The sequence below is a fragment of the Nycticebus coucang genome, chromosome X (assembly GCF_027406575.1).
Source record: "Nycticebus coucang isolate mNycCou1 chromosome X, mNycCou1.pri, whole genome shotgun sequence".
NCBI classification, from domain to species: Eukaryota; Metazoa; Chordata; class Mammalia; order Primates; family Lorisidae; genus Nycticebus; species Nycticebus coucang.
In genome coordinates this window covers 76232773-76246910 of record NC_069804.1, presented here as the reverse complement: position 1 = coordinate 76246910, position 14138 = coordinate 76232773, and the positions used below count along the sequence as shown (strand labels likewise).

The 14138-nt window shown below is 54.0% G+C and overlaps 1 protein-coding gene across 1 annotated transcript; it reads right to left on the bottom strand.

The window, feature by feature from the left end:
* Positions 1-876: 876 nt before the first annotated feature.
* Positions 877-13907, bottom strand: EFNB1 (ephrin B1). Its single transcript, XM_053580199.1, has 5 exons — positions 13001-13907; positions 3984-4261; positions 3233-3325; positions 2919-3047; positions 877-2771 (listed from the first exon to the last, which is right to left on the bottom strand). The coding sequence occupies exons 1-5, from the start codon at positions 13126-13128 to the stop codon at positions 2359-2361; spliced, it is 1041 nt and encodes a 346-aa protein (XP_053436174.1). The 5' UTR covers positions 13129-13907; the 3' UTR covers positions 877-2358.
* Positions 13908-14138: the final 231 nt, after the last annotated feature.

Below are 14138 nucleotides of genomic sequence, written 5' to 3'. Positions count from 1 at the left end.
CTCCTCCTGACGTCTGTCTTGGCCATCTCCATAGAAAGTCCCCCCACAAGACCAGGAAGTTGCTCCAACATGGAAAAGGAAGATCTCAGGCCCTGCCAGTCTTTGTCTCTGCTATGGCAGGAAGGCCAAAACCTCTTCAGGGCCCTTACCACACTCTGTGACCTGAGCGAGTTATTCATCAGCCTGTGGGGCCTGAGCAAGTTACTCATCAGCCTGTGTGTGGGGGGAGACCAGCACTCAAGGCTGCTCTAGCTTAAGGGCATCAACTGCCAACCATAAGCCCCCAAGTATGCCATGGTGGCCACTCTGGTATAGCCCAGACCTGAAGACAGAAGGAGGATTCTTCTGGCAGAGAGGAGAACTGGGCATCCTGTAGCACTCCAAATACTCAGTAGGCTGGTTCAGCTCTTGGGAAGTTATTTCTTTCCACCTCCAGGCATCCTGCAGCAGGGCAGGGCCGGGCCTGCCAGCAGGTCTCAGATCTAGCCCCAGCTAGGTGGTGGCAGTACTTGTGGACACACCCAGGTCCCCATGGGAATATCCCTTCCTCCATCAACCCTCTCTACCTGAGACTACCAGAATGAGCAGATGCCCATGGCATATGCCACAGACCTGACAGAATGGCGGAGAGTAATGGTCCCAGGCTCCATGAAAGCAGAACAAGAGAGCCGAGAAACCTAGGGCAGGGGGATAGGGAACAGCAGGAGGGAGGAGCATAGGGCACTTGAAACATGTTGCTCCACTAGGACAGCCACCCTCTTCCCATACCTGCCTCAGTCACCAGTGGTCTGGGCACAGGAAAGAGTGCACACAGGCACACACACATGCACATACATTCCATTCCCCAACATCATGACACCATTTTACACCCATTTCTCCATGTGGTTAATTTTTTTTTTTTTTAGTTCTCATTTTTTTTTCTAAGAAAAAAGCAACAAGAAAATAATTCAGAGTTTATACAAAACATCTTTACATTATTTTTTCCAAAAAGACTAGTATTTACACAAATGGCAACTGAAACAAAAACAAAAAACCCTTCCAACTGCCACCTGGAAGAGGCTGGCTGTTCTGCTCCCTCTCCCACCTGGCACTGGGGTGGGCAGCTGGCCAGGAGGCAGTGTGGAGGTGGATGGTGTAAGGCCCAGCTCCTTCCATGGGCACTCTGGGTGCCTGCGAGGCATACTCAAGAGGCGGTCTGTTAGCAGCCATGCTGGCAAGGAGCTGGGGTCAAAGTGCACGGTGGGCTGGCCCAGCCCCAAGCGGCCTCGTCCTCTTTCCAGGCCCCAGCCCAAGACTGGGGGGCTAGCAGGAGCTGGGTTGGGTGAGAGGTACCCACCTGTGCTAGAGCCCAGAAAAGGAGCAGGCCACCTGGCTTTATACTCACTTAGGTCTCCATCTTGGGCCTCTATTTCCCCACCAGGCCAAAGGATGCCAAAGGTGGGGAGAGAACAGGGAGAGGGGGTGGGGGAACTCCCAGCTCTGCGGGGCAAATAGCCACGTGGGCACCTCACCTCCCTCCACCCCCCATGAGGTCATCTGCCTGCAGCAGCTCTCCTGTTCCCCAGGCAACAGCCAATTAAGACATTAATTACCGTGAGAGTGAGGGAGGCAAGAGATGCCCAAGAATCTCACAAGGAAGGGATTCTTTTTTTTTAGTGGTAGGGTGGCAGCCACTACCCCATTGCCAGGATCAGCTCTGCAGAAGGAGGGTTAGGAGGGGAGGGTGGGACATCTTGCTCAGTGGCACTTGCTCTCTTCCCTCATGGGCAGAAACAGCCCAAGCCTGCCCCCCACCCCCAAATACCAAGGAGTCTATAAAAGAAATGGCATCCTATGCTTCCTGGCTGGCCATATCCTGTCCCAGGCCCTCTTATACTGGGTAGGGCCAGGCTCAGAAAGCCTGGGGAGGAGCTGCCGTTTACATTTTTCCATTTTTCTTCAAAAAACAGATGTAAATGAGTTGACAGCTAAAAAATGAACATAAAAGCATTAAAAACAGTGATGATAGTGGACAAGCAGTCCTAGGAAGCGGGAACAGGGGAAAACAAGGGCAGGGCGAAGGGGCTACCTCCCTGCCTGCTGTCCATCAGCATCCAACCCTGCCCTCTAAGAAGGGGTGCCCCCACAAAGCCCAGAAGCCTGGAAGAGGGGGAAGGCACAAGAGCATGGAGGATGGGGGCATAAGTACCCCCCTCTGAAGCCCAGGGGGCAGGGAAAAAGGGAGATTATAAAAGCCAAGAAACTACAAAACTAAATACAAACGTGGGCACAGCTGGCAAGGGGAAGGGGCTTAGCAGTGAAAGGAGAGGTCGAATCCAGGCCGACTGTCCCTCAGGGGCCCAACGCCGCGCCGGGCACTCAGACCTTGTAGTAGATGTTCGCTGGGCTTTGGGGTGGCATCTCCTGGACGATGTAGACAGGGTGCCCGTAGTCCCCACTCACCTTCTCATAGTGGGGGCAGTAGTTGTTCTCTGTAGTCCGTAAGGGGATGATGATGTCGCTGGGCTCAGTGCCCGCCGTGCCACTGCCCCCCTTGGGACTGGCCAGGGTACTGAGCGAGAGAGCAGCTGCCCGCTGCTGCGTGTGCTTGCGGTGTCGCTTGCGCAGCTTTAGTAGTAGAACTGTCAGGAAGATGATGATGAGCAGGAAGATGACACAACCAGCACCAACAGCTGCAAACAACGCCACCTTAGAGTTGAAGAAGTTGTCAGGGTCCCCGCTGCCACCTCCACTTGCACCTGGGCCACTCTTCTCTTCCTGATTCACAGTCTCTGTAGAAGGGGAAGGGAGGAGAGGTCAGCCAGGGGCATATTGCAGATCTCAGGCTGGGTCTGGCTTGTGTTTCTTCCAAGACAGGCCTGAGAGGGCAATCACCCAATGGTGTCAGCCCTCTGAGAAACACTATATACTCAACTCACCATGCTTGCCATCAGAGTCACCGAGGGGGCCCCGACCACCAGGGGCCTGAGTGGCTGTTTTGACAGTGTTATCTGCCTCCTTGCTAGGCCAGCTAGTAGTCAGCTGCTCATGTGTCACAGCATTGGGATCTGAAGATGGGAAGAAGATAAATGAGAGGGAAGGATCCTGCCAGCATAGGTGCTCTCAATCATCTAGTGTGCCCCAAGAATGGCACTCTAATCCTATTCTACCCTCACTCCCAACACATCCACACCCAATCAGGAATATCTGCTCCAAAGGCGTAAGTGGGGGGTCCCTCAGACTGGGTACTCACCTTGCCCAACCTTCATGATAATCTTCATAGTACGTGTACGGCACACACCTCCCTCTCGGTTTTCTAGCCCCTCCAGGCTCCCGTTGGATGTCGCTGCAGGGAAAGGCCAGAAAAGTCAGAAACCTCAGGAGTAGAGAAAGTTCTTCTAGAATGACCCAGGAACCCTAGTGCTACCTCAGCCAACAGGGACAGAACTAGGAGTCGGGAGTGGCAAGCAACTCCCACCTACCCATGAACACTGACTTTTCCCCCACCCACTAATAGAGGAACCCAGCCCAACCCAGCCCAGGCCAATAATTTTCCCTTTTTCCATGGTCACTAATCCTCCATCAGACAGCCCTTGGACCCTCTTTTCTCTGTGGCAACAATAAAGCGTTCCTTCTCATTGGGGGATGCTGCTCAAAAGCAAAGCAATCAGAACTGGCAGCAGGAGGAAATCCTGGAGTAGGAACCAGGAGAACTGGGTTGGAATATCAACCCCTGTCTCTTAATCCCTGCATGATCTAAAGCAAGAAGCCTTTTTATGTCATAGGGCCTCAATTTCCCATGAAGAAAAGGTCTGAACAGCTGGTAACAAGCCAATTTGGTGAATGCTGGAGCCAGAATTCCAAGGCCAGGCTGGAGGGTCAGATCAGGCAGGGCCTTAACTGTGTGCAGTTGCATGGAACCACTTAAAGCCCCCACTGCTACAGGATAGGAAGGCATTCTGCCCAGGCAAGTGAGCCACAGCAGGGAGTAGGCAGGGACTCACAGGTGATGTAGTAATCATGGTACTTCTTGAACTCCAGGCCCATGTAATTGGGGCTGAACTCCTGGAACTTGATGGTAAAGCGGATTTCCTGTTCTGGCCTGTTGCAGGTGACCAGCACATTGGGGTCGAGCACGGTGCTGCAGGCAGCTGCCTGCTCAGGCCGTACCAGGTACAGCTTGTAGTACTCATAGGGCCGCCCTGCTTCTGCACGGGGGCAGATGATGTCCAGCTTGTCTCCAATCTTTGGGTAGATCACCAAGCCCTTCCCACTCAGGAACCTATCCAGAAGGGAGAAGATGGTCAGCCTCAGGGCTGGGGGGTTCAAGGCTACCCCAGGACCAAGGAAGCAGACAAGGGCCAGACTAGGCCTACAGGGTAGAGATGGCAAGAGCAGGCCTTCTGCCCTTCCTCCATTAGACTGGGGGTGGGGAGAGAGAACCACTCTGCCAATAGGGTGTGGAAGGGGTGGCCCATGGACAAGGCTGCCAGGTTTTGACTGCTTGGCAGGGTGGGGCACTGACTGGTTGGGGGAGCCCTTTGTCCTAATGTGGCATTTCCACAGGGGGCTGACGTGGCCAATGGGCTGGGTATCAAGATGTCAGGCCCAAGCTGCCTGGAGGTGGCAGCCCTATCCCCCACCCCACAACTCACATTCCTTTATGACTGTTGCTATCTCCTCACCTACATAACACACACAAGCCCACACATGCCTTATCCACTACCCCCGCAGCTCCTAGCCAAAGGCTGGGGGAGCTCAACCTGTCTGGGACCCATGCCTTCTCCCCCATCCTTGCTAATTGTGGGCATGATGGTGAGATAGTACAGGCATCCCCTGGAGCCAAAAGTTGATGGGCACAGTCTGGCCAGGTGCAGCTCCGCACACCTCTCCCTGCTCCACTGCTCAGTGTCCTACCAGTGCCTTACCCCACCCCTATGATGCAAAAGCCTGATGTCCCAAACTTGACCAGTCTCACTCCTAAGAATAGAGGGAAAGGAGAAGGGGTCTAAACAGGGACAACAGATAACTTAAGATAGGGCTGCAGAAATTGCACTCTATTTTATTCTAACCCCTCATTTCCACACTGCTCCTGGGAGGGGACAAATGCCTTTTAAGCTGAGTTCATGTTCTAATCCAGAAGGCCAGGCACTAAGGGACATTAGGAAGGGCAGCTACCTAGGGCCACTTATTCATCTGACTCAGTCCTTGCCTAAGCACACTGTCAGAGAGTGGTGCTCTGTTAGCTACTGCTGAGCCTAGGAAGACTGGTGCTGAGAGCAAGGCAGCATCATGGAGGAGAAAGAGCACAAACTTTGGAATCAGATTCTAAAGTAAGGCCCTTACTAGATCTGTGACCTTGAATGAGCTCCCTGACCTCTCTGAGCTTCGTTTACCTCACTTACAGAGTAAGAGCCCCTACCTACCAGTATTGGAGAGGGGACAAGGTAGCACATAGAGAACACCTAGCACACCGTGGATCCTCAACATGTCTGACTCCTTCTTAGAAATAGTCTGCAAATAAGGAGGTCAGATACTAATACTAAGTACCTATGAGCTCAGTCTTATTTCTAGGAGGGAACCTAGAAAGAGAAGATGCATCCCCATCATCTGGATTGAGTCAGAAAAATAAATGGCCCACACTCTAGTGCTAGTGCTAGTCAGCAACAGGCTCTCTGTAGGTTATGTGTGAGGACAGTGGCTCACACAGCAAATGTTGTAAGCAAGGAGAGGTAGAATACAGTTCATCTGACCAGCAGAGACAGAGATGGTTCCCCAGAAAAGGCAGGATAAAAGTGGATGCTGGGTGACAAATAAGAAGTCAACACACAGCAAGAGTGGACAGCAGTGTCTGGGACACGAAACCCAGGTCAGTGATTGGTCCAGCTTGGCTGAGAGTGGGGAAAAAGGAACAGAAAAAAATGTGAAGATCAGCTGGGGCCACACTGAAAGGCCTTAAGGGTCACAACAGACAGGGTGGGTTTCATCCCATTGGTGACAGAACCTCTAGCAGGAGGGACAATGAAAGGCTGAAGGCAGTGCTCAAAGAGAATGAAGCTAACTTGTACAGCTGCATGGTGAAGCCCACTAGTTCATAATCACTACAACCATCTGAGAAGACAGTAGTTCCATTTCCTGAGGGCCTGTGACATGGTGGGCACAATAAGCAGTAAAGGCCGATTGGGAGCTCTGGGAGAATGCCTTGTCAAAGCTGTGTCCTCGTCCAAGGTAGGGAAATGATACCCAAATAGGCAAGGAGGGGAATTGACTACATGGATAAAGTAGATAAAGAAAAGCAGCACTCCTTCCTTGTCAAGTGAAGCTCTACCAAGCTGAGAGTTACTATATTGATGTACAGGAAGATAAGAGCAAGAACAAGATGGCCTCCCACCTTGATACCTAACTATGTGGCTCTATGGGAGTCAGAAAGGAAGCAAGTATGGGATAGAGGCCTGCAGAAACATTTGAGAGGAAATACCCCCATCCCATGAAGCATACAAAGTCAGCAAGTTTCCCCAAAGCCTCTAGAATTCCAAAGGCATTTTTCAGTTTGCAATGCTTATGCTGGTTCTGTCCAGATGGCAGGATTAGACAACTTCTAACATCTTAGAGCCAGAAAGAACCTTGGAGATCTACCAAGTCCAGGGCCCTCACATAAGGGATTGAATGATCAGATGAAAGTTCCTATTGAAGAGAGGGTCTCAAAGCTAACACGAGGGGCCTAAACCCACAACATGGTAACCTCTGGAGGTCTAAGAAGCCCTAAAACTTTGGCTGAATCCTTGCACAGATGCACCTCAACAAGACAGACACACACGCGCGCACACACACACGCGCGCACACACACACTTACAGAGAAGGCATATAAAAGGAGACAAGCCAGCTCACCTTTCTAACCATTCGGCCCCGCCTTACTCACCAGTGAGTCTTGTCTATCCTGAGTGCAGTCTCCCATATCACCACCCCAGTTCCAGAGCCCTGAAATTGGAACAAGGCTTCTAGCTACTTGGGGTTCTACCTTAAACCCAGAGACACTGAAGACACAGATGCCTACATGGTGGGGAAGTGGGGAAAGAGGACTATTACTCCCAACACCCCTTCAACTTTCCTCGACCTCAGTGAACAGACTTCATAAATATTCATCAGTTTATTTGCGTAGCAGCTGGCAGAGGGAAACTCACCCTTCCCTAAAGTGCAGAAGGGAGAGGAACCTGATGAGAACTACCTTCCCTGACTCTGATCTCCCATACTGGTGCCTTCTTAGTGGCTTCCCCACTGTGGGGCAAACTGTGTCATGGCCTGTGAAAAGCCCAAGTAGTAAGGGCCCACAAGGGATGGGGATGTAGCCAGTGAGAGTGAAGCCCAAAGCCAGATAGAGCACAAGTCACACTTTACAAGTCTCTCCTCTTATTCACCAGGTTAGGAGGAGCACTAAGGGTAAGGGAGGAGGAGGAAGAGATTGTCCTCAAGTTAAACTCTATCCCCTATCTTACTACTCCCCCCACCCCATTATCAAGCCAAGCTTTCCTGCCTGGGGCCATCCCCAGACAATGCCCTTTTCTGGAAAATAAAGGGATTGACAGGGCCCAGCAGGAAGCCTCAAGCAGGTCTCCATGGTAACCCCTGAGGCTTTCCCTCCCTAGCCAGATAGCCCTGAGACCCCAATAAGCCATCCCAGGGAGTAAAAGGACTTGGGGGGAGGCAACCTGAGCTAACCTAGCTCCTTGTGGCCTGTCTCTTCCCCTCCACCCTAGCCCAAGTTGCTCCCTCAGCCTTTCTAGCAAGCTTATAAGAGCTTAGAGGTACCACCAGGACTGCTGAAAAGAATATTGGGATATGAAAAGCCTGATTGGCCTGAGGACAGTAGCCTCTAAGGCCCTGGTCTGTTCAGAAACCAACTGAATCCCCCACTTCTTTTGTCAAGATAAGCCTTTCTTTGCTCATACACACATGGCCATAGGGGGAGCCTGTAGCATGGAGGGTCATGCCCAGAAAGCAGCCCACATCCCACCAGGTCTATACTTTCTTCCCTCTCATGCTTCTCTCAGGCTCTAGCAACTTATAATCAGAGAGTGGCTGAAGGGGAAGCCTGGTCCCAGGCCATGGAAATCTAAGATTAGCAGAAGACGCTAGCTACAGCCTTGATCCAGTGACCCACCACCACTGCACCTATACCCTCAGGATGGCAACACTAATGGAGGATAGACCCCAAGCCAAAGCTCACGTCTGTTGTCATCCCACCTAGGGTGGGGAGCCCCCAAATTAAAGGCTCTTCTTTCACTCTCCCGGCTCCACCCAGCCCCTGAGGCAGCAGGAACAGGCCTGGCATGTCCCAGCAGTGCCCGCCCAGGCGTGAGTGGGCAGGAACAGCAGCTGGGTCCTGGCACACACAGATCTGTTGGAGGCAAGGAAGCCAGGAGAGTCCCAGAGGAAGTTACCCTCCCCTTCTATACTAAACTATGCCCTTCCCTCTGCCTCACCTGGCCAAAGCTAGTACCCAATGGGGGTTTAAATCTTCTCTATTGTTTGCTTTCTGTAGGGCCCCTGAAAAGAGGAGAAATTCCTGGTCTAGTGTCCTAGAGAAGAACCAAAGATGCTGCTCAGAACTTGGGGGGTAGGGGCAGGCAGTGAGTTGGTTAGCTCTTGGAGGTAATCAAATGAGGAAGCTGTACTTCACCCCCATGCAGGCAGGGCCTGAGTCACAAAGACAGATGCAAGCAGACTTGTAAGGTGAGAGGGGAGCTCAGGAGCAGGGAGCCAGGGCCTCTTCCCAAATCCCACCTTGAATTCTGATCTCTGCTAGACTCCAAGGCAGCAGAATAGTGTGGAATGAATGGCACATAGCACAGCTCTGTCCCCTTAGGCAAGTCACTGACTGACCTTAGAAAAGTCACTTCTTTTGTCTGGGCATATGCCTTCTTATCTGGAAAATGGGGCTAATACTACTTCCCATGGCTGGTGAGCATGTGATGAGATCACATATGAGAATGTGTTGTAAGGAGCAAGGCACTGCCTGGCTATTACTTAGCACACCAAACACAGCATCACAGAAGCAAAAAGCTGAAGGAGCTTACACTCCTGGCTGCTAGGACCTGAACCCAAAACCACAACACACGAAAACACACCCAGGAGGAACTGCTACAGTCTACAGGCCAAAGAACTCAGAATGTGGCTAGTAAGAATTCTCCCACCTCAGCTCCCCTTATAGCCCCTAGAAAAAGGTGGACTCTCTCCTAAACCTGGTGCTCTCATGGGAACCAGCAGCCTCCTGGCTGGCTCACTCTACCCATATCCTAACCCCAGAAAACAGTGTAGTATCCTGGGCGTACCCAGCCCCATTCAACTGAGCTGATGAGGCAACAGAGAGCCTAAGGGGAGAAAGGGAACCCTCAATTCAGTCCCTACCCCAGACTCACAAGTCCTTCCTACCCTTCCCTGGCTGCCTTGCATGGGGGTGGGGAGGCAGGGGAACTTTAGGAGCTGCTGGGTTCTCATCACTCTCAGGTTCCCATCTGTGGCCAATCAGCCACAGAGTAGGAGAGGTCAGGTCCCCAGCCACTCCAGAAAGGGGCCCCCTTGAGCTGGCCTCCCCAGGACTGTGAGCTGGAACAGCTGTGCAGGGTTGGGGCCAACTCTTTGGCTTGGAGCAGGCAAGCATGGGTTGGGGTCTGCAGCTGCCCCCACCCATGCTGAAGTCAAGGGTCCTGGATACCAAGCTGAAGCCCCCAACTCCTCCCCCTTGTAGGAAAGGTTTGTAATGTGATCTCAGGCACATTCTCACTCCCTGGAAGTGGGGGAACCTGAATGGGGGGCAGGAAGGGGTCAGAAGAAGACTGAGAGACTAAACTACAGCAGCTGGGCTTGGCTGAGGATCCAAGTGTGAGGCCTGCTGGCTGCCCCAAGCTCCCCAGAGGAAGTGGCTGGGGGAGGGAGCCACCCTGGGACCATTTAGACCACAGCCCCCCACCCAGTGGAGCAAACACACAAACTACTCTGGTTCTCACCAAACTCTAGGTTCTCAACCTGTGGGTCACAACCCCTTTGTAACAATGAAAATACATCCTACATATCAGATATTTACATTACAATTCATAACAGTAGCAAAATTACAGTTATGAAGTAGCAATGAAAATAATTTTATGGTTGGGGGTCACCACAACATGAGGAACTGTATTAAAGGCATTAGGAGGCATTAGGAAGGTTGAGAACCACTGCTCTAGTGGGACCAAACCCATCCCCCTCCCCATTTTGCACTCATCAGGCAAATCTGACAGGAGGGGTCAAGGAGGCAGAAGCTCTGGCCACCCAGGGACTAGCACCCTGGAAGGCCCAGCACTAATTTGGGAAAGAGTCTGGGAGTCCTGAGCCAGCCCTTCCAGCTCCCCCTCCAGTCAGGGCCCGGTTGCATGCACCCTAGAACCTGGAAGCAGACCCCCAACCCCACCACTTCTTTATTTTGATTTTTTTTTTAAGGAGGAAGTAATTAAGTAAGGTTTATAGGTGCTGGAAGATTTTTTATTTTCCTGGGGGGGGTTGTTGCCAGCTCCTGATAGAGCTGAGGAGAGAGACCAAAAGCGGGGATAGAAGGAGGGGAGGGAAGAGAGAAAATGAGCCTGAGAGGGAGAGCACGGGCATGTGCGAGAAACAAAAGGACTTGAGAAAAAGAGGCAGAGAGTGACTAAGAGTGAGAGGGAGTGTGAGAAAGAGGGAGAGCTTGCAAGCCTCGCTGGAGAGGGGAGGTGAGCCCTGTTAGCTATTCGCTGAGGGTGTGAGGGCAAATCAACACCGGCCTGAGAGAGAGAACTCCAGCAGGAGGTAGAAAGGGAGAAAGGGAGAGAGACACTGACTGTTTATTTGAAGGCTGTGGCACCCCTAGGGATGGGCGCGGTGGCAGAGGCAGTCCCAGAGCTGAAGTACAGCTGGGGGCAGCCCCTCCTTCCTGTCCTCCTGCCCCCTACCCTGAGCCAACACACGCAGCCTCTGGAGGCTGCATTCCAGACCCCTGAGCATAGATGGAACTGGGGGATGACACACACCAGGATCAGTCCCTGAATATTCCCAGGATCTGCCTGAATATGGGATGGAATTTGTACAGGTTCTATTGAGTCCTCAGCCACTCCCCACCCCCACCCAGATGGGAGTCCTCAGCTGGAGATGGATGGGGAAGAGGAGCAAAAGGGTTACAACCTCCTCAGACATGTAAACCGGTCCAGAGCACTTAAGGCTCAGAATACAAAAAGGGGGAAGCTCAGACAGATCTTGTTTCTTCCATCCTCCCCCTACCGCAACTCTGCAGGAGGGCTCCTTTCCAGCTGTGGAGCTGCATGCTATCTCTGGTTGGAGACCAGAGAGAGCAATTAGGTCACTCCCATGAGCCCCTGTGATGGGCTACCCCAAGAGAATTTCAACTCTCTTGACTCAAGAGAGCATCTCCATTCTTCACCCTTTGAGGGGGGGACTAAGCACTTCATTACCTCACCCCCCCACCCCCCCCACCCCCCGCCAGGCTCAGCAGGGAGGGGAACTCCAGGCCATTTTGAGCCCCTGCTGTTAGGAGAGTGGTGCACCCAGTTTGGCTTCTGAGTAGGGGGGGGGATTCTTGCCAGCTCCTTTCCTTGTCCCCAGGCAGAACCCTCCACCCTGACCCTGGTTTAGCCATCCCACCAACCAGTAATAGGACCCTACCTTAACACAAGAGAACTAAAGAATCTGCCTTCCCTACTCCCCCCACCCCAGGGCTCACATACACTGCCCCTGGGACCCCAGAGGCCAAGGCAGGCAGGAGCCTGGGAAGTTAGGCCGGAGTCAGCAAGAGTGGACAAGAAGAAATTCAAGATACAGGAATTGCAGAGCATGGATGGGGCAGGTCAAGGCCTCCCAGTTTCTCACTAAGTGGGGTTGTTCACTCATCGCCAGGACCTCCAGAAAACTGGGAGGAAGAGCAATTTAGACCCTGGATTCCAACCAGACTCCTGGATGCCAAGAAAGAAAAAGGTCCAGAGGTCATCACAACAGCCCCTAGCGACTCCCCACTAACAGCCCAGAAACCACTGAGCCACCGCCCTGAAAGGTGTATGTGTTGTTTAGAAGGGGGAGAGTTTTGAAGGGGGAGGAGAGGAAAAGAAAGGACCTTCTTTATATAGCCGCCCCACTAGCTCCTTGGGGGAAAGCTAAGCACAGCTCCCTAATTTAGGGGACATAGAGTCGGGGGTCAAGGGGACCTGCCTGAGCAGGAATCACTCGTTCCCCACCCACCTCCCTCACCAGATCAAGCGCCACTTTCCGCCTTGGGGGGCCCTTGAAGCTCAGCTGCCTGCTCCATTGGACCCCCGACGGGCACTGGATCGAGGCTCCCCCCCCGCCCGCCACGACCCCTCTGCCTCTCTCCACCCGCTGCCTTTGTGAGCCTGGGAGCAGCGCCCGCCTTTCTACCGCTCTGGCAAGGAGAAGGGGGGGGGCAAGAAGAGATAGCAAAGAGAAAAACCAGGGAGGCAAACAGGGAAGAAAGAGAAATGAAAATGGGAGAAGCCCGAGAGGGGATGCAGGCTCTGCCAGCCGCTCCAAGAACTGGGTCCCGCTCCACTATCCCTCCATAGCTAAGCAAACGAGGAACCTGTGTTCCAGCCTGTCCCCCACCCAAGTCAAGCTCGTCCCCCAAGCGGAAACCACCACATTCCCAGGCGTTCTAGAGAGGATGCGTTCTCGCCCCTACCCAGCTCTACAGTGCGCTCGCGAGTGCCTGGACTCCTCTGCTCTGCCTGGTGCAACCATCTCGACTTGATCCAGGACATGCGGAGGTAAGGGCCGGGAATCCCAGGGGTAAAAGCCCATCCAAGTATCTGGACCCCACCCGCCGCACCCTGCCCCGCCTTCCTGTAGGAAAACATACTCGAAAAAGCCAGAGACAAAATGAGGCGCCGCTCTTGTTCCGAAGACCTGCCCACACGCACTCAGGGGTGCGCAGCCTCACCCCAAAGAAGTGCCTCCCTACCCCTGGGACCAGAGCAGCTAAGTTACTCACTTGGGATTGAGGGAGCTCCAGGATACGGGCTCCAGGTTTTTGGCCAGCGGCGTGGCGAGCCTGCACAACGCCAACACGACCATCGCCACAAGCCACTTGCCGAGCCAACGCTGCCCAGGCCGGGCCATCTTCCCGGGGGCAGGCTGCACTTCGGGATCTCCTGGTGCCTCCTCAGCAAAGCTCGCCTCGCCTTCCCGTGCCGCGCTGCGTTCCAAACCGCTCAGGCGCCCATCCTCTGCAGCTGCCGGCCTTGAAGTGCTCCCCTCCCGCCGGCTTTGGTGTCGCTCTTCTCCGCCCAGCCGGCCAGGTGGACTCACTGGGCAGCCGTCCCCAACTGGGGCATGGGCTGCGGCCTCCAAGGGCTGGCTCCCCTGGCCTCTTCGCCGCCGCAGGAGGTGCGACGGGGGCTCTGCGCCCCCGGGTGATCCCGCCCGATTCCGCTGGGCTCTCTGAGACTCTTCCAGACCGCGCTCCTTCTCCCGGACAGGAGGGCTCGGAGGCCGCCCAGACGCCTAGACCGTCCCAGGTTCGGTGTCTCTGAAAAGAAGTGAGAGTCTCCCCACAACACAAGCTCGGTTTCCGGGCTCCCGACTGGGCCGCCCTGGCACGGGCGCCGTTTCTCCGGGCCACACTGGGACTCTGGGCTGCTCGCCCCCCGACAGCTTCTACTTCAGCGCGGGCCCCGCTGAGGGTACTTAGAAGAGCGAGGAGACACTGCCGAGAGAGCCAGTCCCATTAGTTTGCGCCTCTGAAGCCTAGCCAGGTAGCCCGGTAGCCCAGTCTCCGAGTCCTTGCTCCCCCGCGATTGAGCGGGAGGGTCTACAGCCAGAGATCGCCTTACACTACTCCCACTGCTGCCCAGCGCGCGTAGACTCCCTCCGCTACCACTGAGCTGTCTACTCCCCTGCTCAGGCGAACGCAAGGCCAACCCTGCTTCTCTTAGCCAATAACAAGCTCGGTGACGGGGTCCTTGCCCTATACCACGCCCCCAGAGCAGGAAGGGGGCGGGATTTCAGGGAGCTCTTAAGGACGCCCGCTCTCTATGGCACCAATCTGAGAGTGCGGCTCATGCGGTTGGAGTTGAGTTCGCTTTAGTGCTGTTCCCAGAGCGCTCAGCCCGTGGGAAGTTGGCGCTTCG